This window comes from Lolium perenne, chromosome 7 (genome assembly GCF_019359855.2).
Source record: "Lolium perenne isolate Kyuss_39 chromosome 7, Kyuss_2.0, whole genome shotgun sequence".
NCBI lineage: Eukaryota > Viridiplantae > Streptophyta > Magnoliopsida > Poales > Poaceae > Lolium > Lolium perenne.
In genome coordinates, this window is record NC_067250.2 from 180,692,433 (window position 1) to 180,714,850 (window position 22,418).

The 22,418-nt window shown below is 42.0% G+C and overlaps 3 protein-coding genes and 1 long non-coding RNA gene across 4 annotated transcripts; 1 reads left to right on the forward strand and 3 right to left on the reverse strand.

The window, feature by feature from the left end:
* The first annotated feature begins 344 nt into the window (after positions 1-344).
* LOC127314858 (mitogen-activated protein kinase 2) lies at positions 345-3,386 on the forward strand. Its single transcript, XM_051345386.2, has 6 exons — positions 345-814; positions 1,153-1,282; positions 1,739-1,876; positions 1,963-2,295; positions 2,438-2,621; positions 2,803-3,386. Exons 1-6 carry the CDS (start codon positions 345-347, stop codon positions 2,973-2,975), a joined length of 1,428 nt encoding a protein of 475 aa, XP_051201346.1. The 3' UTR covers positions 2,976-3,386.
* Positions 3,387-4,295: 909 nt separating this feature from the next.
* LOC127314859 (uncharacterized) lies at positions 4,296-11,498 on the reverse strand. The gene is made up of 10 exons (XM_051345387.2): positions 11,146-11,498; positions 10,848-11,057; positions 10,695-10,761; positions 10,150-10,208; positions 6,987-7,065; positions 6,439-6,557; positions 6,239-6,318; positions 5,247-5,316; positions 4,850-4,927; positions 4,296-4,768 (listed from the first exon to the last, which is right to left on the reverse strand). Exons 1-10 carry the CDS (start codon positions 11,392-11,394, stop codon positions 4,712-4,714), a joined length of 1,068 nt encoding a protein of 355 aa, XP_051201347.1. The 5' UTR covers positions 11,395-11,498; the 3' UTR covers positions 4,296-4,711.
* A 1,053-nt stretch (positions 11,499-12,551) lies between these two features.
* On the reverse strand, positions 12,552-14,318 carry LOC139833286 (uncharacterized). The gene is made up of 3 exons (XR_011748715.1): positions 14,175-14,318; positions 13,982-14,081; positions 12,552-13,162 (listed from the first exon to the last, which is right to left on the reverse strand). It is a non-coding gene; the product is annotated as an uncharacterized lncRNA (long non-coding RNA).
* A 208-nt stretch (positions 14,319-14,526) lies between these two features.
* On the reverse strand, positions 14,527-20,425 carry LOC127314860 (protein PAF1 homolog). The gene is made up of 12 exons (XM_051345388.2): positions 19,454-20,425; positions 18,603-18,671; positions 17,701-17,808; positions 17,427-17,607; positions 17,256-17,335; positions 17,033-17,152; positions 16,563-16,668; positions 15,941-16,027; positions 15,755-15,823; positions 15,587-15,658; positions 15,349-15,501; positions 14,527-15,042 (listed from the first exon to the last, which is right to left on the reverse strand). The coding sequence occupies exons 1-12, from the start codon at positions 20,155-20,157 to the stop codon at positions 14,935-14,937; spliced, it is 1,857 nt and encodes a 618-aa protein (XP_051201348.1). The 5' UTR covers positions 20,158-20,425; the 3' UTR covers positions 14,527-14,934.
* Positions 20,426-22,418: the final 1,993 nt, after the last annotated feature.

Below are 22,418 nucleotides of genomic sequence, written 5' to 3' on the forward strand. Positions count from 1 at the left end.
CAACTAGGAATTCACTTCCATCTATTTAAGAAAAATTCAAAATTTTAAACATAAATTCATATGAGATCCTCGGGTAACCTCCAACATGAATTCAAATGAGACAGATTTCATGTGATTTTTGAGAGCTAATTAAAAAATCAAAATATTCAAGTCAATTTTAAATTCTATCCCATGGAGAGGTGTCATCGCATCAATCCAAAAAAAAAATGGAACTGTTTAATAGTAAAAGAAATCAAGGACAGCAACCACTACAGCTGATAAGCAAACCACCTGCCTAGGCAGGCAGGAAGCTGCACTCCCATGCCATGCACCAAGGGAAGGGGGAAGAGAAAAAGGAGACGGGAATGGTCTCGCGCAGCAACCAACTCCTCGCCGGATCACGGGCATTTTCCCTCCAAAAAGCTCCTCTTCCTCCTTTTCCCCTTTCCCCCAACGCTCTCCCCGCCTTATCTCCTCGCTCCTCCATCCATCTAATCGAGCTAGCAATCTCTCTCTCTCTCTCTCTCTGTGTGTCTTTCTTTCTCCGCCAGTGCGTGCTTTTCTTTTGTTCTTTCTTGGCTAGCTCCTCGATCGAGGTGTTAATTCGTTCGCGCGGGCGGGCGGGTGGTGGGTCGATGCGCATGGAGGGCGGAGCAGCAGGGGGAGGAGGCCACGGCGGCGGCCATGGCCTCGGCGGCGAGGCACAGATCAAGGGCACGCTGACCCAGGGTGGCAGGTACGTGCAGTACAACGTCTACGGCAATCTCTTCGAGGTCTCCGCCAAGTACGTCCCGCCCATCCGCCCCGTCGGCCGTGGCGCTTGCGGCATCATCTGGTACGTACGCTATGCGCTGCATCTGCTTGCACGCATATAGTACCCTGCCTATGTATCTGGATTGCTTCGCTCGATCAACTATAGTTGCGATCCTATTGCAAATCCACTATACGACTGGAAGTAAGTTTACGTAGACTGATCAGAGCAACAGCCAAAAGTATTACGTACTAACCATGATGATTTCTCTTATGAACCGGTACTAGTTAGTTGTATTTCAGAGCTGTATAGACGGCAACACGAAGGACAAGTGTGTGCGTGTGTGTGGCTCCCTGTTTAGCAATTTGAAGTTGATTTTGAATCCGTGGTGACAAATTCTGTTCTGTGTTCTTGTTCTTCAGTGCTGCAGTCAATGCGCAGACCCGCGAGGAGGTGGCTATCAAGAAGATCGGTAATGCATTCGACAACCAGATCGACGCCAAACGCACTTTGAGAGAAGTAAAGCTGCTTCGGCACATGAATCATGAGAATGTGAGCCGTCTTTCCTTCACTATCATGAGCCTTTTTATGGTAAATCTGTGTGGTTCACGTGCTCACACATAAATTGTTCTGTGGTTTCTGTTTGACCATGGTTAACTCTGTAGTTTATAGCAAAGGTAAGCCGTCCTGAGGAGATCTGCCGGAAATTCTGGTGATTTTCTTTCAAAGCCAGAATTGTCTGTAATTCTTTAGTTACTCGCTATTTTATCAAATATTTTGTTTAGTTACTCATATAGACGATATGTGTGAAAAATGTTGAATTTCTGTGTTTAAACTATCTGGCGTCATAAATCTCTGTGATGTTGATTTAACTCCACCTATTATTTTTAATAGAGCATCTGCATCGATTGATGCACGCACCCACTATTCCTCCCATGATATGGAAAATATGTTGTGATCCTGAATTTGGTGCTATGATCATGACATACATAATCTGACCTTGGACAGGTGATTTCGATAAAGGACATCATACGTCCACCAAGGCGGGAGAACTTCAATGATGTTTACATCGTTTACGAGCTCATGGACACTGATCTTCACCACCTTCTAAGATCGAACCAGCCACTCACAGATGATCACTGTCAGGTACTTTGTTCTTTCCATCATCTTGTCAGCATCAGCTCAAACACTTCACAGTTGGTTAGATTTCCTCTCACCTTCACATTTTTCAGTATTTTCTCTACCAAGTGCTCCGAGGTCTGAAGTACGTGCATTCAGCAAATGTCTTGCACCGGGACCTCAGGCCGAGCAACCTGCTGCTCAATGCAAAATGTGACCTCAAGATCGGGGACTTTGGCCTGGCAAGAACCACCACTGAGACTGACTTCATGATGGAATATGTTGTTACTCGGTGGTACAGGGCGCCGGAGCTCCTGCTCAATTGCTCAGAGTACACCGCAGCAATTGATATCTGGTCAGTGGGCTGCATCCTCGGTGAAATTGCTACAAGAGAGCCATTGTTTCCGGGGAAGGATTATGTTCATCAGCTGAGGCTAATTACTGAGGTATGGTCACCCCTACGCAACTCAAGACTTGGTTTTTCTTTTCTGTTTCTTTCATCTTCTTATTTTTGCATGTTGTCCTATCTAATTTCTGCCTAAAAGTCTGAGACACTGATAATGTCCATGCTTCATTCTTGATCCAAAGCTGATAGGCTCACCAGACGACACAAGCCTTGGGTTTCTTCGGAGCGATAATGCCCGCAGATATGTGAGGTCTCTTCCTCAATACCCCAAGCAACAATTCGGTTCACGGTTCCCCAATATGTCCAGTGGTGCCATGGATTTGCTTGAGAGGATGCTTGTGTTTGATCCCAGCAAGAGGATTACTGGTAACATTGCAGCTTCAGATGATCTTGCTTGATTGCAAAATGACAAATTTAACAATATGAGCCGCGCTCAAAATCATTAAAACTAAGTCGAATTGACACTTCTAAGAATAATTAAACCTTTCATGTGGAACGTTCTCCTGACAGATGCTAACCTTCATCTTTTTTTTCTGTGGCACTGCAGTTGATGAGGCTCTCTGTCATCCGTACTTAGCATCGCTTCATGAGATAAATGATGAACCTGTCTGCCCAGCACCTTTCAGTTTCGACTTCGAGCAGCCATCGTTTACCGAGGAAGATATCAAAGAACTCATTTGGAGGGAGGCTCTCAAATTCAACCCTGAACCGATTCACTAAGCAGTTCCCAATGTAGAGAAGGAAGCAAATCCAACTGGCAAAACTATCAGTTCTGTGGGGAAATACATGAGCCAACAGCACGATGTTCAGAGTGATCACTGATCACATCTCAGAATCTCATCTTGCGGCTTGTCGATGGCACCATGACATCAAAAAATCTGGACTCTTATGAAAGACGAACGCTTGATCAATAATTTATTAGCCAAGAAAAAGTGGGGACTTTATTTGTATCTTGTTAGGTTGTATCTATCCCCTTTTGCTGTATGCTTAACAAGACCTGAGCTATGGACTACGGTACTACAGTGTCTGGACACTCTTCAGTCATCAGTTCTGTTCACCATCAAACGGCTGCTACTTATTATTATTATACTGTAAAGTGTAAATGAACATATAATTGTTTGAGAAGTGCCACTGCTCGCAGGCCTCTTCATTGTTGCCTAAAACTGACTTTTTTTTCAGGAAATCGCACAATCAGTTTTTCAATTACAACATGAATTTTGCAGACGCCTTGTTTACTTCTAGAGTATTTATGGGGATGGGAGGGGATTATTTTTGTATCCCAAACTCCACCGGTCCGTTTACTTCTCCGGTTTTGAACGAAATAATCCTGAGATATCTCCTCCCATTCCCTCTCATCCCCACATTTTTTGCCTAAATCAAAAACTCTCCATCATACTAGTGTATTTTTTAGGAAGGGTATTTTAGGGGATTGGGTGAACACCAAATTCCCTCCCACCCCCATACCCATTGGGAAGAAAAATATTAGAAGTAAACAAGGCCCCCGATCGCCCTGTAATTCCAAAACTAAAAGAGTTGTCCACGACTACTGTTGCCTAAGCTCCAAAACGAGTTTGATTGTATTGTCCATTTATGAAATTAGAACTTGGTTGGATGAAAAATCACAGAAATCTGATTACCCTATTTGTGGAACATAACTAGGAATATCAAACATCAGTGGCTGATTTCATGAGCACAGCGCCGCTAAACGGTCTATGCTAGAAGGCGCCAAAATTAGTTGCATATGTCAAAGGATACCCACGCACTGCAACGCCTCACCTGGATTTTACGGTGTTAGCTCTCCAAAGCCATATTTAAGGTGGCAATTATTTGATTTTGTAGTTATTATTATGGGACCAAACTATCATGATAGATTAGCAATCATGATATGTATTTAAATTTTGAAGTTCTTGTCTATAAACTTTGTCAAATTTGAACTCGTTTGACTGCCACCAAGTAAATGATAATGTATGCATGGAAGAATGGAGTACGGTCCAAAGACTGACCACTGAAAACAATCCAAGGTGCATGTTAGACAAGACATGACGACTCAACATTCCATGTCCATTCAAGCGTTAAAAACAGTCCTACAAACAACAATCTTCATAAAACTATGGTGATAATACAGCCCAAGCAGGAAACTTATATAGACCAAAATGGGAAACTACAAATCTTCCCCCTTCCGGTGAAATAGCTAAGGTAAGTTTTCCCTATAAAGTTTTGGTCAATGTTGTTGAAACAAAAAGTTTCGGTCAACGCATCGCCCAACAAGGAGTACAAAGATGTTCTTTAGAGCTAACAAATTCTCCGCTGGACGATTCAATGTCACATATGCGCATGGGTTAACAGATCCAGTGAATAAACTCCACCAATGCCACTCAAATTCCCTAGCACACAAGCTTCCCTTCCCTAAGAGCCACGTTGGATCTGCAGATGTATGTATACAACCTTCTAATATGCTACCCTGCTCGCCTAATGGGGTCTTGGAAGTATTGAAGGGATATGAGAAGTGCCTCCTGAAAATGTTTGCTAGCTCTGTCAGCACAACAAATGCCATACATAAAGAATAACTTTACAAGCTCTCAAGAGGCACATACCTCTGTCCTTATTGTTCTGCTACCTTGGTTCGGGCAAGTATTCAAATAAGATGTGAATACATCTTTCGCACCTTTGCCCTGTCAGAAGAATATGTGACTTCCATAGTAAGAACATCAACAGTAAGACACAAATCAATAATTATGGCACCAACTCCACATACAGACAAAGCTTTCAGCTACCGAATCATCTCACATCGTCATCTAAATCGAACAGAGACATTTTTAGTATTTTTCTTCAATCTTACAAGATAACTACAGGCTGTGTAATTCCTAACTATAATACAAGTGATCAGGTAGCACAGTATGATAGGATAAAAAAGCAACAAAATTGTGGTGACAAGAGAAAACATCAGAAAGTCGGAATGCATATAGGAAACTGTAATATATGCAGCCATACCTTCAGATTTATGTCTTCTTCGATGCTCTCTTCCAGACCAGCCAGCCCACCAAACGCAATTAAAAGATGCCTGTGCAATCAAGAGCACATAACTGACCACATAGACTCCCACAATAATGGATTCGTAGATTTTTCTAGTTCTAAGCATAAAAAAAGTAGGTTTCAAATATGGAAATCGTATGAGCACAACAGATCTTGGGAACCAATAAAGAAAAAAATCCTTGAGTTTTGATTGTTTCAAATTAACATATCATAGGAACTGTTATATACCCTATTTGATAGCAAGTTGTGCAAGTAGGGGTGCTTAGGGAGTGAACCAGACTCTCTGAAAATCAAAGAGGACGTTGTTTGCTCTACAGGCTAGTAACTGTGGGTTTACCGAACCCTGGGTACTAACCACGAGTCAAAAGGTTTTACTAACATGTATTAGTTCATTATTACTCCAAGTGAATGCTCATCAACCTATTGCCTTGTGTAAAATGTTTTGTCTGCTCATGAACTCATGCAGCCAAAAAAAAAGGGGCGCTGCTGCTTTGCTCAAGAAGAATCCAGTCACGGGTAGGAGTTGGGACTTCAGGTACACAAGAGGTGCACATGTTGTTAAGCAAACTTGTGCTTTCTTAAACTTCTGCCTAATTCAAAAAGGGCGTAACCAGTGCTGAAAGCTGAAAGCTCCCACACATTGTGGGGTCTGGGAAGGGTATTTCTAGGCAGCCTTTCCCTTGCTTTTTTTTATTATGCAAGGAGGTTGATTCAAACCTGCCAGATAATTCAATTTAAATAAAGAAGAAATTGTGTGTCATTTTATTTTTTAACTGTATAGTTTATGCCTCCTCCAGTTATAGCTGAAAATTCTAATGAGTTGGCAAGAAATGTTCTTCATAAGTTCTAACACTGTAGCATCTAGAAAGAAGAAATTTACACGTTCAGATGGCCAAATCTGATTTTTTTTCCCTTGGGAAGTTAGTTGAAGAGGTATGCAGATGGTATACCTAAATGAAGGCAAGATGAGCTCAGATGAAATAATGGTTTCGCCATGCTCTGAAGTGCCAATGATATGATCATATCCTTCCTACAAGTGATGAAAATAGTAACAGTATGGTAACTCAAATATTTCTGTACAACATTTGGTTGAGCTTCATAACAATTAAGAAGGCTTCACATTTGCACTGTAACAGCTTACAAGCAGTACCTTGTATGGTGAACCGTCGATAACACCACTCAAATTTGAAGCGTAGCGGACTTTGTAGCCCCAATATGATCCCATTTCTTCGCTGGGTGAGGATGGCGGAACAACTTTCCTGACACAATCTAGATGCACGTCGAGAAGTTACAATCAAATAGCAAATTATCATAAGTACAGTTCAAGTTACTACGACAGAACTAGATTAGGACAGAGAAATGGAGTCTAGCTTAAATATATATATTTGATAACTGAAAACTCAAGAAGCTGTGGCTCTCCAATATATATGTGTGATTTTTGGGGTAAATAACTAAGCTTATAGTGATCCCCCGGAATGAGACTGGCCTAAAACTGGAATCGTGGTGGACTGAAAATGAAAGGAATTTTTTCCTGATATTCGTAGTATTGAACTACAAGGTGTGAATCACTACCAAGAGTACTTAACAGAATATCCATATTACACCGAAGATTCCTGAATTCAACAAATAATAAAGAACTTTTACATGGAACATCAGCATAACCATGTTTATTGCCTGGAACAAATGGTGGTGATTTACCTGTTGTAATGTCCCTGTTGGTTCCCATGGCTACAGTTACTCTTTTCCCTGGTTCTAGGATTTGCTCAACCAAAACATTCTGCAAAATTACGAAAACTGCAATTAATTCCAAGTCCATAAGATGAAGATGGCCATATATCTATATAAAGGAAAGTTAAGTGTAGATGGGATGACATACATGGTATTAGTCTAATATTTTTAATCAATCAAGGGTTGTCCAAAGGTGTGTAAAAACAATCAAAACTCAATAAATTATCAAAGTACAACTTTGGGTTCTCCACCTAAGTGGGCTTGCCACAGCTCTGCCATCCCCACTGTGACAAGACTCCCTGGAGAATTGGTGGCTGGCTATGCACAAGAGCAGCAAATGCGCAAAAGGAATATTTTGACTCCATGGTTGCCATCAAAGTTTGGTCCATTTGGCAGGACCGTAACAGCAGGGTATTCCAGGGGGTGAGCAAGGACTTCCAGTATGTAGCAAATGACATTAACAGGTGGAGTGGTAGCGGCAGGCTTTCGACCACTGTTTGTGTGAACTGCCATGAGTAGCTAGTGTATGCATGTTACCTGTGTTGTGTGGTGTATTATCTTTCATCCGGGCACTTGCTACCCAAATCTAGTCTATCTAACTGCATCTCTTCTTAATGACAGAAGATGTGCAAATACGTGTTTGCCCATTACCTAAAGAGTGAATTCCACTTTTTACCCTCTTGTTATGCATTTGTAACACTAATTAGAGCATCTCCAACAGGCGCGCTATATCGGCCGCGCTGCAAAAAAACGGCCGGTATACCGCGCGCGGGAGGGAATCAGGCGCTCCAGCAGGCGCGGTAAACGGCGCGGTGCTGTAAAAAATTTAGAGCGCGCGGCGTTTTGCACAAACCGGAGCGGCATATCTGACGCGTCGGCTACAGCGCGCGGCATCGCTCGTCCAAGCGCGAAAGAACCTCCGCGCTGAAACTTCCTCTTCCGCGTCGCCGCCCGAGCGCCCAATCCGTCGTCTTCGCGCGCCGCCGGCGAAATCCCAACGATGGACGACCCCTCCGGCAACCCACCGACCCCTCCCTACTCCGTCCCACCCTCCGCCGCCGCCACCACTTCCGCAGCGCCGCCGCCAAACCCTAGCGGCGGCGCCAACGGCGGTAATGCAACGGCTGCTGCGCGCACGCTCTTCGTCCCGCCGCGCGGGGCGCTGCGCGAGCGCAGCCGCCGCGCGAGATGGCAGCCGCGCAGGGCGCCGACAACGCGCGGCCCGCGCCGAGGAGGGGGAAGGCGCCGTCGACCAAACGGCCGCACATCGGTGCCGCCTCCGTCGCGCCGCCGAAGAAAGCGAAGGCGCCCGCCACCCGCCGGCCGCAGCCTCCTCCTTCAACCCAATATGACGAGGAACAAGAAGAAGGTGTTGACTTGTAAAATGCGGAAGTGTGGTATGCATTTGTGATATGCAAATTATGTGTTCCACTTTGTCCATTTGAACCATATGTCGTGTGTCATTGTTGAACTACGCCATTTTGTGTGTCGTTCTTGAACTATGTGATGTATGTTGCACTTTGTGTCATTTGTTTCATGAATTATGTGTGATTATTTGATCTTTGTGAATGCAAAATAGTCTACAAAACTGTTTTCCGCGCCCGGCTGTATTTTGCCGCGCCCGGCGGAGGACCATTTTTTCAGCCTGCGCACGCGCTGCATATTAGCGCGTCCGGCGGAGGAAAAAACGGCACAGCGCGCGCTAGCTGTTTACCGCGCGCAGATTCTGAGTTTTAGCGCGCCGCGATATAGCGCGCCTGTTGGAGATGCTCTTACCCAGTCAAGTGAAAATTCATGTAGATTACCCCTTTTAGAAGCCTTGGACCCTTGTTTTCTGATGTGTGTCCATTGGGCAAAGTGTCATGGGATGGTCAGGGTCCAAAAATATTAAGACGACGACGTGAAATGGAACATATGGATAAAATAAGTCTGGAAATAATCACCGATGTCGCCCTCCGATATTTACACATTTTATTGCACCGCATCGACATATCACGTCTGTCCTATCTAACAATAATAAGCAAAATGCTAAAATGGGGTTAAACGGTGTTCAAAGTCTCAGAAATGGAATATTTTGGTAAAGTTCCACCAAATAGGGTAATATGTGTCAAAAATGCACACCTACAGGGTAAAAAGTGAAATTCACTCTTATGATCTTATCTAAAGAAACAATACTCCCTCCGTTCCAAATTAGCTGATGCAGCTTTTTCCAAAATGAGTGAATCTACACCCTGAAACACGTCTAGATATATGTGTATCTTGATCAAATCTGAACAAAGCTACGTCAACTTATTTGCAACAGAGGGAGTAACATCTATAGCTTGAGGACAAGTTGAGTGCTGTTATAAACATAAACTTTATCTTAAACATAACCCAGTTCCTAGAAATGATGATTTGGAATTGAACGTGTATTTTAATTATTCTTTTGATCTCAGCCTTTTCAACCCCTAAAATAGTACTCCCCTGTCCCAAAATGGATGTCGCGGATTTGTCTAAATTTGGATGTAACTATACACTAAGATATCCTTTTCAGGACGGAGGGAGTACATAAATCGAACCATTCACAATATCACATAATATGCAAACCTAAAGGTAAACCCTAAAATACTACATACATCGAACTTCTCAAAATATCACATTATAGCAAAGCTCAGAGATCTATTTTATTTTAACTTCAAAAGCCCCAGCACATAACATTGGATTCACCACTGAATGTACAAATTATCATAACATGTTTGGCCGTTTGTAAATGTAAATTAATTCAGAAGCATCCGTACGTAGAAAGAGATAATGATTTCATGGAGAAAACAGGTAAAAAAAAACAACCTAAATGTGCTTGCTTGTACGCAAATACGCTTTACCTCAATCTCAATCCGGTTGCTTGCTGGCATGAATTATTACTCTTGAATGGACATAATAATATATTTATGAATGTCTACCTGCTTAGTTCTTTCAAATGACTTGCAAAAATTGGATATTTGCTGCAATGGTAAACATCGTTTAACTCTAACCACACACCCAAGAGTTACACACTTACATGAACCATAACTCATCAGAATTTAACTTCAACAAAACTCTTCTCCAAAACATGAGCAGGAGAACAAAATACTCATATTAACATCACCATACATACCTTACTTAGCCCAACATCAACCTGTGTACCCTTTGAACGATCCCCGCCCAATGTTACACCTGTCTAAATTAAGTATACTGTAAGCATCATGTTGAATCATACATGTGGAACATGAGATGTAACAGGGACCTCACCCAATACAACACAGTTGACCATAACAGAGTTAGAGATTAAAAAAACAGAAACAGCATCTTGCTGAAGCAATTATGATGCATACACATAACCATATTAGCAAGTACCATCGAGAGTTCAAGCAGCCCAAAAGAAATATTCCCTGAACAACATGACTGATAGAGTTTGAAATGCAAGAAGTAATAATCAAAAACTGGAACAAAGTTGTCCAAGTATGAATTTAAAAAAAAATAAAACAAGTACAAGTGTTACGCCCTAATATATGAAATGATTTTTTTGGTCTTATATCACAAGACCCACTATTAAGAATCCATGACAAGCTGCCAACTTCAAGTTTAAATGTTGAAGTGCTCTTCAAATCAAATGAAACAACAAAAACCAGGGGGCAATGACACGACAAGAGAGATCGGCACCTTCACGAAATTCAGACCACTCATGCTTGCGCACATGGTGTGGCGCATCCAGCGGCGGAAGCAACCCCTGCACACCAGAAGCGTCAAAACGAAATTAGCACATTATCTAAAAGACCCCACACATCAGGCAACCACCTTCTCAAAATCTCTCACCACATATTTGAAGTTCTTGTGCATTGGGAAGAGCCTGCGGCGCAGGTACTGTGGTGTCTCCAAGTACTCCAGTATGCGAATAAGAAACCGTGCACCGCTCTCCTCTTCATCTTCGGCGCCACCGCCGTTCTCCTCCGGCGGGCTGCTGTCGAAGACAACGATCTCGTCGATACGGAATACGGCTGCCGCGCGGGCTATCTGACCGGCTAGCTGAAACAGGAGAGATGCCGCTCTTACATAAGGACCGGTAGTGTAGGAAATGCAGGGGGGGGGAGGCAATAGGAGACGGGGTACTGACGAGGGTGGCGAGCTCGAGGGACTGGGCGTTGTCGATGATGGAGCCAGCGACGGCGATGCTCACCGTCGGCTTCCGTTTCGGGTCCCCCTTCTCCGACGTATGCTTCTTCTTCTTCTTCTTGTGGACGGCTTCGTCCTCGGGCTCGCCGCCGTGGTGCTCCGTGGTGTCTTTGCGCTTCGTTTTCTTTTCCTTTTTGTCCTTGTGTCGGGACTTCTTGCCAGCAGCTGCCTCATCGCCTGCCGGATTCATGGCGGCGGCGCGGCGGCGGCGGCGGAGATCGACCGGGATTGATTTGTGGGGCTTGGGGCTGGGAACGGGAACGGGCTTGGGCAGAGGGTTTTGGTAGTGGTTTTCTCTTTTCTGGTTGAGATAGGCTCTCGTGCGAAGGAGACAAAGGTTTCCATTTGTATGGCCCACAGCGCTCATATGCGGGCCGGTTTTGTTCCGGCCCACTGCCAGGTATAGTTTTTTTATGATCTCAAAAATATATTTGGTTAATAAAATTGATATAATAATCAGTTTAATAAGGAGGTGGTGTTTTGGCTCGTAGGTACATATACACCTATTTAAAAAAACAAATTTAAAAATGTCAAAAAAAATCTGAAAATCCTGACATTCTATATTCGTATGCAAGTATTCGTAGGAAAACAACATTTTATGTGGTATGTATAAAAAGACAAAAAAAATGTTATGTAGGTAGTTGTTGTTGGGGCATCAAAGTTTATCTTTTTTACATGAGACACAAAAATTATTCTTTTTTCCTGAAAACTTGTGTGCGAACGTAGAATGTCTAGATATACATAAAAAAATTATTCTACAATTTTTGACACTTTAAAATGTATTTTCACACAACGCACCGAGTTGGATTTCCCGTTTAATAAAAACTGAGAAACATAGTACATACATACATACATACATACACTTCCTCCTAGTTTAGCGAAGCCACCACAAGCATCTTACTATCAACGGGAACATCGCTTCTCGTTGAACTAAAATTCCGCTTCTCGTTGAACTAAAATTCCGCCTTACGGGACACCAAAGCGTCAAACCTGAATTTTGATCCTTGATAGGCTAGGACAAGCTTCATTGAAAATGCTGAATAGGCCAGAAGAAGACTACATATTTTTTATTTGACGGCCCAATTAACTCTCTTGCGTCAGTATTTTGGGTTGGCCTGGGCGGGCCATGGGACACGATGACAATGCAAGTAAACAGCCAGCATTGGATCCAGCCATTCAGTGATGCGGAAAAAAATTCAGTCCGGCTTTGCCAGCAAGACAGGCGTGGGGGAACGAGATTCTTTGAGTGCTAACCAAAATATTTGCAGCAATGGTAGTTACCAACGTCAGAGTTCTTGCGATGTGAACTGGGAGCTCGGGGTTCCAAGATACGGGGTCTATTTCAGAGCGAAGAGGTGATTAAGAAGATGATCGAGATCAGGAATTCATCCTATGAAGATGCTAAGTTTATTCATGAAATTTAGATAATCAAATTCTGAAGCACATGCGTTAACGGAAGCAACAGCATCCGTCTGTCAGTTGGTCGCCATTGTTGGCTGCTTGGCCCCCCAGACTCTTGTATCCCCCTATGGCCTATTAAGGCCGGAGTTCTCAAAAAAATGGAATGTTCAACAGATATACAAATCTAGATACACCACAGTACGCTTTTAATACCCAATGACGCCTATAATCACTACATCTGACGCCTATAATCACTACATCTGAATCAAAGCTTTGCAATGCCCACCCTTTTCCTGGCAGGACTAACAAGAATGATTCAGAGCTAGATGATCGTGTGCGCTCAAAAACCATTTAGAGCAACACCGCATGCTTGCAGTGTTCCCAAAAAACACCATCATGGACTCACTGGTCCGTTTGAACACTGTCCATTGCAGCAGCAAAAAGAACACCACGCGTGCATGCAAGTACGATATGGTGGATAAAATTGCAGCACTTGTAGAAAATCGGTTAAGCATCAGAAGTGCAGATGGATATCTTTCAAAAACACGAGGACTTCCCTTCAATAAAAAAAAACAGTTAAGCATCAGCAACACAAAGTAGCTTCAAAACAAAATCTGCAATTGTGTTGCTAACTCGAACTGCAGTGCAGCATCGCAACTTTATGCAGCACATCAAGTTGGGAGTCACTGTAAAGTACCCAATTTGAAATAATTTGCAGCCTAATGCACAGAGATATCTTGTGTGGAATTTATCAACTTGAAATGTTCACACTTATAAGGAAAAATGTCTCTTAAGGTCTATCAGCACAGACTGCACCGCACTTCAATTATATATGAAGCTGGTAATCCATAGACGATATTAAACACCAAGCCTTAGGCTCGGAATGAAGCAACAGTATTTGTGAAGAACTATTTTATCAACCATCAGAGACTAGAAATAAAAATAGCATAGCAGAAAATAACAAACCGCAACCTATCTTCCAATGGAATGCGCAACAGTTGCAAGAAAAAATAACAAGACGTCTTAAATAACATACAGAGTGTTCTGTAAAAAAATGAGAATACAGAATCCAGTACTTATCTAAAGACAATACATGATATTACCTACATCACACAGTTAACATGGCAACAGTTTCAGATCAATCTATGCTGTCTGTAATGGTAGCATCACACAGCAGGCATGAGATGAGTCAGAAATGGTGGTTAGGAAGAATCATCAGGAGAGCAGCATGTCAGAAAATTGATCGTACATTCCCCAAAAAAAATTAAAGAACCCTAATAGCTGAAAATCCATTGAACTTCTGACTAAGAATAGAAGAGAAAAAAGTCATGGAAAATAGTAAAAGCTGTTTGACGGTACTAGATGATGAATAATACCTGGCTGCCACCAAGTGTGACTGAGAGCCAGCTAGCAACAGATGATGAGCAACTTATCCTTCGAAACTCCAAGCAACAGATGAGAACACTTGCAGATCACCTGAAAAGTTAATTGTGTTAAAACTCACAAGTCAAAAAAAAAAAAAGTCACAACAAGCAGGTACATATTATTTCTACGTTATCCATGACATACCTGTTGTTTGAAGCCTGCACTTGCACACACTTCAGCACTTCTCCATTACTTATGCATATAATATAAGGAACATTAGTACATTACTAAATATCTTTTCATTTGGAATAGAATATTCCTCTTTGAGTTAGAGAATGCATCATAGCAATTTTTCCACAATGTTTTTTTCGTTAGAAATGAAAAACCCCTAACAAGTTTGTCAATTGACATCACAATTGCAACAACCAAAAACATGAAACTTCAGTTTACTATTATTGCAATGCTGCTCTTGATCTTCACTAGCACACCTTAGCATTCCTAGTGCACAAATAACCTTAAAACATGGTGATCATCATTTCCACCAGACAAGGAACAGTTACCATAATACAGCTTTCCAGCATCCTTACATAAATAAATCACTGTACTTACACAATCAAATGGGGGGAGAGAGGGGGAGGCAAAACAAAAATGGTGGCCTATATCATCAAAACATCAGTGGAGAACACTCCAAGACTACAAAGCTGTGTTTTTACAATTATGGTGAGGCCTTCTACCATCACTACTGAGACCAGGGTCTCTAGGTCCAGTTACACTCTGCCTTGCTTTCCGCGCTCTGCACTACAAAATCTGGTCTTGCCCAAATGCACCCAGCATGCTCTTTCATCAGCCCTGCACCTTATAACTTACGAATGCAGCACCACAGCTTGTGCGTATGAATCTTCAAAGATTCATGTGTGACGATAAAAATTGATGGCGCAAGAAAATGATGATCTGTATCTGTTGATCAATCGGAATATTCGTCTGCACTATACTGGTCCATGTCTTCTACACGAGAATGCTTCGGATGCTCATCAAGGTCATCATCAACAGAAGACCTTCGTCGCTTTGAATTCTAAAATTACGAAGGAAGAAAACCTTTAGTTAAAGGTAAGGCATAAATATGACTATTCATGCTCTAACATGGAGAACTGGGGATAATAGAAATGTGAACATGCTAAGGCGAACATGAAATGATCACAAGAAATCCAATAGCTACACATATGGCTTGCTGAGAAGCTGAACCACCTATAAATCTACAAAATAAAACCCAGAACTGAAGAAGGAAAATTTAAGGTAGCTACCATATGTTTTAGTACTAAACAGTTAACTGAACAGTAATCTTTCATGCCAGCAACTATAAAGGAAAAATGAGCCATACATGCATCCTGGACGATTCTCCGTGTTCCATCTCATCACCATGTGCTGTCCTGCTCACAGTAATTCTGGAAGGCACTGGAAAATGCTCGATTTCATCGCCAGTTCTCCCCTCTTTAGCTTTCTTCTTCTGCAATACTAACTTAGTAGGAAGAGGCTGCAAAAAGGACATTATAATGTCATACAAGTGTTCAATGAATCATCGCCATATATCTTACATAAAATTATGCAGAGGAAGTTACCAGATATTTTGCACTATCATCATCAAATGCGACAAGGTATGTTGTGGGATCCTGTTTATCATCCCCCCTTACCTGAATCATGAGCCAAGAAAAGGTATGAATGGATTTTTACACCAGCAGAATGAAATGTTAAACACAAACATGGAAAAATAGCAAAATGACACATACTTCCCAGTGATATTCACGAATCCAGGAGTACTGAATATCTTCATCTTCATCATCCATGTCCTTGACAAGCTAAACGAAACCATAGTCACTATCAGACTGACAAGCTATAGGTACAAAGTACAAGCATAACAATGTGTAGTGACATTTTTTAATAAATTGTACTAGAGTCGAGAACATGATAGATACCTCAACAGGTGCTGGAGCCATGTATGCTAGAAATTTCTCTTGTTTTGTAGGGTCTGAACCACTGACTTGAAAGCTTTTCATCAGAGCCTATCATGAGAACATGGAAATACCTCAAATATATGCAATGGTATATCTCAAGGTTCAAAAAAGCACTACACGATAATTCTAATTTTGCCTCTGCCTAGCGCCTACCTCGCATAAGCACAAGCCTAGGTGTGCTGAAGTGCACGCATAGCATGATTAAGCGCTAGGCCTTTTGCTGTCGCCTAGCACCTAGGCGAGCTTAAACGCACCTAGATGTGAAGCCTAGGTGTGCTGAAGTGCACGCATAGCATGATTAAGCGCTAGGCCTTTTGCTGTCGCCTAGCACCTAGGCAAGCTTAAACGCACCTAGATGTGCCTTTTTAAACAATGGTATAGGTAGAAAGAGCACAGCAAGTATCAAAATAACTTCTGGACATAAATGTATATTAAATGCATTTGATATTGACATTCAATCAATGCAAAATATCAGTTTCTATAATACCGCCTCCTGAAAATTAGTACGCACACATCCACATGAGCATGCTAACCTAAGTTACGGCTAAATTAGAAAGCTAAAGGCAGAAGAAAAGAAACTCACCCTGGATTCACATTCATCACGTACAGATCTCTCTAACTTATTAAATTGCTCTGAATCAGCTGTAGGATCTCCATCAAAATTCACCATGACAAATGGATCGTTATACCTACAGAGGTCAACAGAAAAGCAGATTTGAAACCAATTGGATTCATCCACCAGCTTGTATAGCTCCAAGGCAACACAAAATCATGGTGTTACTTTGAATGGCAAGGCAGAAGAAATTACATCATATACTATGAGGGAAGATCCTCTTTCCAACAATAACAAAATTATGAAGCACAATGAAGAGATTATAGCTGGTGGCAAGTAACCATTTTTTTCTGTAACATAGATAGGAAAGCAACTGGCAACAAAACATACTTCAATGAACTGACTGGTCAACACACATCAAATGTTAAGATTGAAGAATCTAGGTCTTCTCAAAAAGAATGAGGAATGCATGGAATAAAGTAACATATGAGAAGTCAGACCTATCAAAATCAGGTACCAGCGGGAGAACAAACTCTGGTTCCATCCCACGTTTAGTCTGATGGACAGGCCGTGATTTAGCTGCTCTGAAGGATTCTGAGATAGCTTTGATCCGTTTCTGTCTGATAGACACAAGCACATAATCAAGTCATTGGCTGCACCAGGATTGCAAAGTAGGGTAACCCTTCAGAAATTGAAGAATGAACTAGGTACAAAAAGTCATACCTGTCATTAAGATTGTCCAGGACATTATCACGACCTTCTCGTGATTCTCGCATTTCCTTCGCTTGCTTTTCAGTAATGGACTGGAATGGCCAAATTACCTTATTTAGTATATTAAAAGTAATCCAGCACAGAGTCTGTAACTATATTTAGAGAAGAATCAGATGGTGTTACCATTTTGGCTGCATCAGTACTAAGTGGAGAAATGTATTGTGTTTTGACCAGCCAAGACATGCCTTTGTCGGTTGGCCTCTCCTTTTTCCTTATACCTTCTGGTTTAACAGGGGTGAGAACCTCATCATCACGCAATAGTTCTTCATCTTCTGGAGCCATGGGCGGCTGAACAGCAGGAGGGCTGAATGCATGTTTAGCACTCAAGTTAGGGGAGCAATAAAGGATCAACAGAGAAGTGGTTCTTGTGGAAACATATTGCTGGCTTAATTCTTACTTGTATACAGTCATATCAAGTAGGTCAAGAGGTATCCCGAGATCCTCAGGGACAATCATTTTAGGCATATAGTTTTTCTCCAATGAAGTGATCCTGTATTTGGTATATCTGTGGAAGGGCAATATAGAGAAAAATAAAAACTGAGTAATGCTGCCCCAAACTAACTGCAAGATACAGAGTGAGGTACAACTGAGAGAAACACCAAAAAATAACGGTGTAATGAGAAAAGAGGGTATTGCAAATCTCATGGAATTGGCACGGGAACAAATAGTAACCATTCACTCACACAAACAAAATTTTATGTTTCAGTAACCAACTTAGGAAACAGCTCTGGGTTCGATCTTTTGTTTACACATAAGTACCACAAATAATTGGATTGGGTTAGCAAAGCAACAGTGTAAAATATGCACATTATTTGACTATTCGATGGAAGTTACACATTACATTGTGGCTAGTTGGTCCTGGACCAAGGTAGCACAACGGCACAATGGAGGCAGGAACCATGTGGCTAAGGAGCTCGATATATTTGCGGTCCATAACATGTTGGATCATTTATGCTTCATATATGACCAAATGGGCCTACCCCAACTTGCTTGGGAAAAGGGCTTTGATGTTAAGTTGTATATATGAAGAAATGGCCGGTGAAGTTTTGGGACTGCTTCTACCAGCAAACGATTATCATGGGATTGACAGCAGATAGAAAGACAGGCTTGGTCCTGCTATGTGCCATATGATCAAATATGTGATTAATCCTCGTTGTCTGAATAAAGGGAATGGTCATTTAACAAAATTAAAGTCAAACTAGATAACCAACATTGGAATGGCATTTACACCAAACATATGTCCACAAAACAGAGATCTGACTCCAAAAAAAAAAAGGAGCAGAAAAGAAGGCTATGTACCGGTCCTTGTCCTTATTCAGAGGCAGCCATTTCAGCTGAGCACTTGGATCCGGCAGTTCATTTCTAAACCTGCATCAACAAAGAAAACAAAACAGGGTCATAAAGATAGTTTAATTACGATATAACACAGAATGACAAACATTCCGTGTAAATCAGTTACTCCAATCTAAATACACTTTTGCCGATTGGTGTGCCTGCCAACTGCCTGAAAGGGTTTCCTCTTTTTAGTTTCTTTGATAGAATTCTCATTTTGGACAGAAACAAATTCAACCTTCCAGAAATTTTGAAGTGTCAAAACCTTTAAAAATATACAGATTCAACAATAGATACTTAAATATCACACGCGTAAATTTTGCTTCAAAACAAAAGATTTTACTGGGTTATATAAATATATACTCCGGTGGAAAAATTGGTCAAAGCTGTGTTTTGATCCATCTGGAGACCGTGACAGTATCCAAAATAGCCACTTTATGAAGGGAGTATATTGCACCAAACTATCAAGAATTAACCCCAAAAAATAGAGTATGTGCAAACCATAAGAATCATTAATAGGCTATAACTAGTCAGATCAAGTAATAAGAAAGCACCAAAAATGTAGAAAAAGGAAAGGCTGGTTTTTGATCCTAACACACTGATTTTACCAAGGATGTTGGCAGTTGCACCGGAATTTAAATAGGTCGCTTGTCGCTTACCGGTTGCCTTAATTCCGCATGGCGGCATTAGGCAACCCTCAGGGTCAACCAAAATGATACCCGAGCGCATTACAAGAATAATAAAATAAAAAAGACTACAATTTTAAGAAACCAGCATTTGCACAGACCATAATAAGCCCAAAATTTAAATATACTCACTTGTGCTTGCAGAGAAACGTTGTCGGCTTCTTGAGCCGATTCTCAAACCTCTCAGTGTTGGGAGCAGAGGCCGGGCGGGGCGCAGTTGTCCCCATCCGTGTCCCAGCTGATGCCGACGCCTGGGGGCGGCGGCTCTGCGTCTGCGGCTGCTTCTGTTGCGCGGTGCGCACCTGCTGCGTCTTCTGCAGGATGGTTGCCTGCGACTGGCGCATCATCTGCTGCTGCTTCCGCTCCTCCGCCTTCTGCTTCTCATACTCGCGCCTCTTGCGCGCCCGCCGCTCCTCCTCCGTCTCCACTCTCGGCAGCGCCGCCTTGGCTTGCTGCTCCTTTGGGGCCGGCGGAGCCTCCCGAAGGGGTGGCTGGGCCGGAGGTGGTGGTGGCGGCGCCGAAGGGGGAGACATTGGCGGCGGCGGAGGGGGAGGTTGACTGCTGTTGCCGCCGTACGGCGGCGGTGGGGGCTGGTAATACATCTGGGGCGGCGGCGGCGGCTGTTGTTGTTGCTGTTGCTGTGGGGGGCCGTGGCCGAAGTTGTACTGGGGCTGGTGCGGCGGGGGCGGTCCGGGCGGGGGCGGCGGCGCAATAAACGGTGGCGGCGGCGGCATGTGGCCGTACCCCGGCTGCGGCGGCGGCTGGCCATACGGGTTCATCGGCGGCGGCTGCGGCGGGAAACCCCCCTGAGGCGGCGCGTACGGCCGGTACGCCATCGCGCTAGGGTTTCCTCAAACCCTAACCCCAGCGACGCACCAAACCACGCAATTGTGTCCCGCCGCCGCCTCCTGAACCAAAGAAGCTGCGCAGGTAGCTCCGGGGAGGCAGTAGATCTAGGCGACGATCACGCCGATGTGAGTCGAATTCGGAGCAGGGGAGGGAGGAGAGCGAGCGTGGGGGAGAATCGGAGTCTTCTTTGGCGCAGATGCGCGAGAGAGGGAGCCAGCCAAAAGTGATGCAACCACAGAACACGGTTTGGATTCTGACCCCGCGAGTTTGAAAATGAATGAATTCCCTCGATTTTTGCTTCGATTTGGATCTGATTCGGTTTAATTCGGTGCTGTGTCAAAGGCCTTTCTGTTAATATACTCCCCGTCTCGGTTTACAGGTTTTGCGTGTATTCTTAGATCGTAAATTTAACCAACATAATATAATGTAAATATTATAAAATATGATTATTAAAAAACTTAGATGTTATACTTTCTAATGATATAACTTTTGTGTTATATAATTTTATGTTATGTTTGTCCAATTAACGATCTAGAAATGTGCAGGCCTTGTAAATCGGGATGAAGGTAATATATATAACACTAATTTAGAATGTTTGATATGTTAAATTTGTGGTTCACTTGTGCATAACACTGATTTAGAGTGTTTGATATGTTAAATATGTGGTTGGCTTGTGCAATCCAACCTGAATTGTGACGCCATAGCGTTTAATTGTCCACGCAAGGTAAAATAAATGTTACTCCCTCAAATCTAAATTTAGTTGATGTTGCCATATTACTATCTTGTCCTTTTTATATCATCTGGCAAAGAACACCTGTACAGGTTACATTCTGAGCCACGGAAATATAATTTTAGTATGTCGATAGCGTGCTTGACAGTCAAGCACGTCATCTCCTCTTCCAACCACTTCGCAAGCGCGAGTAGTGTTACGTGCCGCCATCGTCATCTCATCTTATCGATCATCTACTCCAACACCGATGAAACCGGTGCCTTCCATGGCAAATTTTCAAGAGGACTTGGGAGATGGATATTACTAATGTTGCATTTTATTTGTATACCCAATATTATTTAGCAGTTTCAAGTACAAATATCGTGCAAGTCGATGCATCGGAGAAAATTTGTTATATAAGTTTCTTGTCACATTGTTGATACAAAACTATACAATTATGCATTTTGTAGAGAAATGAAAATAGCTTAGTTTACATCTATTCCTTAATTATATACAACGGAAGGGGGAATAAATTATTGTTGAGCTTGGAAAAATCTTTAGTTCAAACTTTAGGAGAAACTCCACCATGCAATTGCACTCTCTAACTATCTGGTTTTATCCATGTGTTCGCGAAAGAACAATACACACATTATAGTACTAAAATAAACATCTAAAAAGTAAATATTGATTAGCAAATCGGACATGGTGCTTTTGCTTCTAAGTGCATATGCTCCCTTTATTAAGAATACATTTTAAATATATTAAAAATATCAAAAAATCAGAACAAAATATTGCGCATACATCTCAACATCACACGTGTTCATGAAGTGGAAACTGAATTGTTATGTGGCTTCTGCAAAAAAGACAAAAATCGATGCTAAAATAAGGCTTTTCACTAGGCATTCGTTTGTATTTTTTGGACATGCCACCGAAATTATTATTTCACTATGAAACTATAAGTGATGACATAAAATGCAGAGATATACGGGCTAAAAAAATCTCTCAATTTTCAAATATTTTGAAATTCATCTTTTGGAGCATATGCACCTGGGATCAAAAGTGCATTTATTAGCAAATCTTATTTTAGTGGCTTCAGATAGTACTTCGGCATGGCACGATACCAAGCACCATAGTTAACCACTTGCTTCTGAAGTCCTGATCTAAGAACAGTAAATGAAGGGATGTGATTCTATCACACATTTGGTCAATCAAGTGGAACAACAAAATATCTATAAGACCACAAATATTTCAAGTATACTAATAAAACACAAACAACTAATAAATAAATAAATAGTTTGATTAATTATGTAAAAAATCTCTTTTGTTTCAGTCTAATGAAACACGTTGGATGTGGTTGTGTTACTGAGCATCATCCACATAGGTTCGAGTGGTCTCATTTATTCAAGTAAGCAACATCTATAAAAACAATATGCAAGAGACATCATATCACATATAGTTGAGACTTTGAGATAGAGATCATAGCCATATGGTGATAGAGAATACCAAAATCTATAAGTCACACACCATACAATAATATAT

Bases quoted from the DNA above. Each gene is read 5' to 3' on its own strand.
- LOC127314860 (XM_051345388.2), bottom strand. From the start codon at position 20,157: ATGGCGTACCGGCCGTACGCGCCGCCTCAGGGGGGTTTCCCGCCGCAG. The intron at 17,336-17,426 runs GTAACACCATCT...TGGCCATTCCAG, and splicing joins GTACTGATGCAGCCAAAATG to TCCATTACTGAAAAGCAAGC. The intron at 17,153-17,255 runs GTATGACTTTTT...TGTGTCTATCAG, and splicing joins CTGGACAATCTTAATGACAG to ACAGAAACGGATCAAAGCTA.
- LOC127314858 (XM_051345386.2), top strand. From the start codon at position 345: ATGGTCTCGCGCAGCAACCAACTCCTCGCCGGATCACGGGCATTTTCC. The intron at 815-1,152 runs GTACGTACGCTA...CTTGTTCTTCAG, and splicing joins GGCGCTTGCGGCATCATCTG to TGCTGCAGTCAATGCGCAGA. The intron at 2,296-2,437 runs GTATGGTCACCC...CTTGATCCAAAG, and splicing joins AGCTGAGGCTAATTACTGAG to CTGATAGGCTCACCAGACGA.
- LOC127314859 (XM_051345387.2), bottom strand. From the start codon at position 11,394: ATGAATCCGGCAGGCGATGAGGCAGCTGCTGGCAAGAAGTCCCGACAC. The intron at 7,066-10,149 runs GTATGTATGGTG...GTAATTTTGCAG, and splicing joins TTGATGTTGGGCTAAGTAAG to AATGTTTTGGTTGAGCAAAT. The intron at 6,319-6,438 runs GTACTGCTTGTA...CATCACTTGTAG, and splicing joins TCGACGGTTCACCATACAAG to GAAGGATATGATCATATCAT.